At 48.6% G+C, this 5,059-nt stretch overlaps 1 protein-coding gene across 1 annotated transcript; it reads right to left on the minus strand.

Annotated features, from left to right (window-relative positions):
* Window positions 1-1,140: 1,140 nt before the first annotated feature.
* Window positions 1,141-1,911, minus strand: LOC133242684 (melanoma-associated antigen B17-like). The gene has a single exon (XM_061408830.1). The coding sequence runs from the start codon at window positions 1,909-1,911 to the stop codon at window positions 1,141-1,143; it is 771 nt and encodes a 256-aa protein (XP_061264814.1).
* Window positions 1,912-5,059: the final 3,148 nt, after the last annotated feature.

Consider the following 5,059-nt stretch of genomic DNA (forward strand, 5'->3'; position numbering starts at 1 on the left):
TATATATTTTTACCAAAAAACAAATGGTTAGAAGAAATAAGGCAAACTACAAATTAAAAGCTTTTTCTTTTATGTTTGCTTAAAAGCTTTTTGGTTTCTCAATATATTCTGTGGTCGTTTTTCACATTACCATGAAAATCTCTCTTTCAGCGACATATTACCTACTTCCAGATCATAAAGACAGTACAGATGGTTCATGATTTTCTTTTACATCTACCAAAACTGTAACTTTAAAATCCTAAAACAGCAATAAATAAAACTGGAATATCATTACCAAGTCAGTATTCTGAAGAAAAAGAATCTGTTAGAAGTAAAAATATTCGATAAAAGTGAAATAAATAATATGCAGAAGTTACTAGTTTAAATCAGGAAGAAAATAGAGATCTAAACCTGGTTTCCTCGATCCCTACTAACCTGCACTATCTAGGAGCTTGACTACTCTTTGAGAAAATTCTGTTCCAGTGTCATCTTACCTTGTTTAGACGGTGAACAACATATTCAATATGTTCAATGTGTTTTACATATACCCAACCTGTGGCTTTCAAAACTTTAAAACAGCAAAAATGTGATTTATATGATTAATATATTTGTTTTATAAAGAACAGTAAACCTCATGAAAAATAATTAACATTTGAAAATACTAAACTCCTCCCTCATCTCCTTAATTTAAATCAACTTTCACTAGATATTTCTCCTATGGATAAAGGAAAAAAGATATATATTTTGTTAAAATGAGTTGTACCTAAACTCCCTTACTACATATAACTGTAAAGAACATAAAAGTTTTGTTCCCCCCACTCTATTACTCTCTACTATTTATAAGCTTGAAAGCTCTGTTCCAACACGAAAGGGAAGAAAGTATCTGGGCCTCCCTCCCTAGATGTGGGAGGAGCTGTAGGACTTGGCCCTGGAAGGGGCACTGGCTTCAGCCATGGTTGGAGCCCTGGCCATGCCTCTCAGCCCTGCTCTCTCCACCTGATCTCTCAGACCCTCGTCATAGAGGTCTGGGAAGGAAGTCAGGACCTGTCGTGGATCTTGGCCAGCACCTCCAACACCTTCATCTTATTGGCCTCAACACAACCTCTTGAGGCCCACAGGAACTCGTAGTGTGGAGGCTCACATTGGGCACCTGTCGGTACTTCAGGTACTTCTTCTGCACCAGATCTTTGGTGATGAGCCTCTGGGTTCCCCAAAGATCCAGTGCCTCCTCCCAGTATAGACCCCCAACACACTGAGGAATTCCCAGACCTCCCTGGTGGCACGGTTGCACTTCATGAAGATAATGCCCAGGAGCACCATGAGGAAACCAGACTTGGGCACGCCCCCCTCATCACTCGGACCTTCATCGCCCCTGAGGTTGATCTTGTTAATGGGGGCGTAGATGTTCCTGCTACGGTCAACTTCTGTCAGCTCCAGGCCAAATACCAGCTCCATGTGCTTAGAGGCTCTCCTGAGGATCTCAGGGATGTGCTCCCTATACTTGCTGCCAACGACCTTCAGCAGGGCGTGCTGCGAGATGGGCTCCTTCTTGGTGGACCTCTCCAGCAGGAACTCCAGCAGCATGCTGGCCTTCCTGGTCAGAGGATCTTTGCGAGGGCTCTGAGTGGCAGGGGCTGCCTGGGAGGCACCTGCACTTTCCTCCTCTGGGCCCTGGGCACCTTTATCAGATCCTGAGAAGGAGGGCCCTGCATCAGGAGAGCTAGGGGCCATGGCTTCCTGAAACTCCTGGTGATCTCCAGTAGCAGGGGAGCTCGGGGGAGAACCCTGAGGGACAGACAAGGGGGAGGAGGGGCACTCCTCTTTGGGGGCTGCAACAGCACTGGTCTGGGCTTCCTGGGGATACTGAGTGTCCCCCTGGACCTGGTGGCATTTCACACGGGCATGGTACTTGTTCTTGTGCATCCGAGGCATGGTGACACAGGTTATGGATCACAGGCGCATGCAGGCAGGGTGGTAGTCAAGGAGGGCACCTAGAGGAAGGACAAGCAGATGTTATGAGCAACTGCAGTGAGGAGATTCCTCCCTGGCTTGAACCAAAGCTGCCTCTGAGCAGTCCTTGAGGCCAGTGGTCTAGGACCCACAAGTCTTGTGTTCTCCTGGTGAGCCCTTCCCTTGAGACGACTGAGTAGGAAGTGAGAGTGATCGCTGGGGCGCAGCCAGACAGCCCTGCCTCGGTGTTAAGAGGGAGGCCTGTGGGAGCTGGCAGGGGAGGCAGGTCCTTTCAGTTCACATTTCAGAGTCATGATGAAACCTGGGGCAAGACTCCCTCATAATCCCCCCGCCCCCAAAACCACCCACCCTGTTCCCTCTCTTGCTTTGAAGTTGACGCTGCCACCTTCCCTGTCACCCCAAATGATGAGAGGAGGGAATGTTCAGGCCCCCAATGAAGGGAGCCGGGACCCACCCTTCTGGTGTCTCGAAGCTGCCCCTTCACAACCAAGCTGCAACCTCCCCTGATAGACCACTGCTCCCATCCCCGTGTTTGGCTGGGAGGAAGTGCTTGCCACAGGGGAGGGTCCTGAGTCGGCCGTGTGATGCGGAGGATGGTCATTACCCTTACTCCTCCCGAGCCCTGACATCCTCCCTCTGCTGACCGGCTGCCAGCCCTCGGAACGAGGTCCCCTCTTCCCTGAGTGTCCCTGTCGGCGATCGCAGTCAGGGAGCCCCTCAGCCTTTAGAACTGCCCAGAAGCTGACCAGTTGCCCTCCGGCCAAGTGACGCTGGGTAAGGGGTTAGGTGTGGCCGCCAATCTGGGGTGTGGAGACAGACCCCTGCGGGTCCCTCTTTCACTCCACAGAATCCCGGACTTCCCTCTACTGAACAGAGCCAGGGTCTACCAACCCCGCACCCAGATACACCACCCCTGGACCCAAGTTATGTCCCAGGAACCCATGTGCATAGCCGGTGGACATTGCACCTAAGAGCCTGGTCCAAGTCTCCAGGCGTAGAGCAGGTGCAGGGTTTCCGGGTGGCTGTGAAGTCCCCTCTTTTCGGATGGAAAAGGTGTTGGGAGTGCCAGGGCATATCTTTGTAACTATCCAGTGCACTTGTAACTCATGTCACCTCCAACTTGGACCCCTGGTGAGACCTCGGACTCCTCCCTCTGGTCACAACTACAGCAGCTCTCAAAGATAGCAGCCCTCTCAAAGATGGGATCGCACCCCAGCGTGGATAGGCGGCCATCACTTCCTATCATGTGCATCTGGGCTCCAGGAGGACAGCAGGGGCGGGGCCTGGGTGGGCGGGGTTCTGAGGGAGTTTCCTGCAAGAGGAGGGATGTGGTCCATTCTTCGACTCATAGTGGCTCCTGAGATGTCCCTGCTGATTTCAGTCAACTGGCCTCACTCCTTACCTCTCACTTGTCTCAGTGAACCAAGCAGGAAGAATTTGGGAGCCCGAGCCTGACAGCCTTCCTGGACCTGCTGAGACAGACAGTGAGGGCACTCAGGCTCCTTCTTGTGTGCTGAGTGATGCTCTCTGTCTATCCCTGTCTTCCTCCGACCGTAATGCTGCGTTACGTGCCGTCTGCTGACCTGAGGGCAAGGCCTCACCTGGAAGATGTCAAACCCACAGACGCCTGGTGAGAAGTGCACACGCATCTCATCTGGACGCTTCTGCCTAAGGCTTCCTGGAAATGGCTGTTGCAGGTAAGATAAGTGAGAGGGAAGGATGGGAGAAGGCCTTTTGTGGTGTGGAACCTCTCACATCTCACTCAGGATCTTCATATTGACTGCAGGCAGAGCCTAGAAACCCTTCCCTTTCTGGTATAAAACCACCCCTGTCCCCACCTATGCCCCTCACAACCCCAGCAGAGAAAGTGAAGGGGCTCCTCAGCCTGACGGTTCTCACTGTGGGTTCTTAGTCAACTGCAGGGGCATTGCTTGAAAGTTCTGAGATGAATTTCTGTCCTTTTGTACAATTACGGTGATACAGGCTTTTCTCTTTTGGTCCATGTGTGACAGTCTCTTAAGCTCATCATTTACAAGGGCCAGTTGTCATCCACTAAGAAAGTTTGTGCTGGTGTTTTCATGACCCTTGGGCCATACTGCCATGTCCATCCTAAACTTTGGTGCCCCATGATCCTGGCATGGGGCTCTGAGATGCTGCCTCAGGTTCCTTCTGTGAAGCAGTAGAGGTTCATTGTCTCACGGCCCAGTGGAAGAATCCACTGCTTCAGTTTAAAGCCTTTTCCAGCTGATCCTGTTGTCTGTTTCCTTTGTGACCTGCACACCTGTGTCAGCCTCAGAGTACTCCCTGACCTGGGCACTCACAGGGTCAAGTTCAATGGAGACTTATTGTTCCTCAGGGATTATTTAGTTTTGTGTTCTTGCTTTTGTTAGTAGTTGTCTTTATTCCTTGTGTAAGTTTTCCATGGTTTGTTCTGGGTACAGGAAACAGCTGCCCACGTGTGACTGTGGTCTCAACTACTCCCAGTTTGGTACTAAATCTGTAAAGATTTCAGGAAAATTGACAGTATTACAGTATGTCCTCCTCGTGTATACACCTAAGATACTGTTTGAGACTTCTTTTCCGAAGGGTTTCAGGAAATTCTTGTTTCCTCCATGTAGACTGGATACATTTTTCTAAGGTTTCTTTGTAGGTACGTTTTTTATATGGTTGCTTTTGTTTATGGTGTATTTTCTATTACATGATCTAAGTTACTGTTGATTCTTCCAGACCAGTCTCTTGATTTTGCTGTGTTGATCTTTTTTATGCCAGTTTTCTGAAGTTCGTTTTATGTGTCAATATATTCTGTGCCTGTTTCCTAAGAATTTTAATTCAAGGATCAAATACTTAGTGTGATATTTTGCTCCTCATTATTGCTGATTTTATTCATTTTGCTTTGGTGCATATAACTCTGTACTGGCTCTGTGTTCTTATCCATATTTTTTTCTAGTTTTTAAATTAGTAGACTTTAAAAAATTGTTTTAATTGACAGATAGTTGCTATATAATGTTTTGTTAGTTTCTGCTATACAACAGAATGAATCAGCTATAAGTGTACATATTCCTCCTGCCTCATGAGACTCCCTCCCAGCCCCACATCTCACCCCTCTATT

The sequence above is a fragment of the Bos javanicus genome, chromosome X, assembly GCF_032452875.1.
Source record: "Bos javanicus breed banteng chromosome X, ARS-OSU_banteng_1.0, whole genome shotgun sequence".
In the NCBI taxonomy this organism is placed as follows: Eukaryota; Metazoa; Chordata; class Mammalia; order Artiodactyla; family Bovidae; genus Bos; species Bos javanicus.

Coding starts and splice junctions, on each gene's coding strand:
- LOC133242684 (XM_061408830.1), bottom strand. CDS start 1,911: ATGCCTCGGATGCACAAGAACAAGTACCATGCCCGTGTGAAATGCCAC.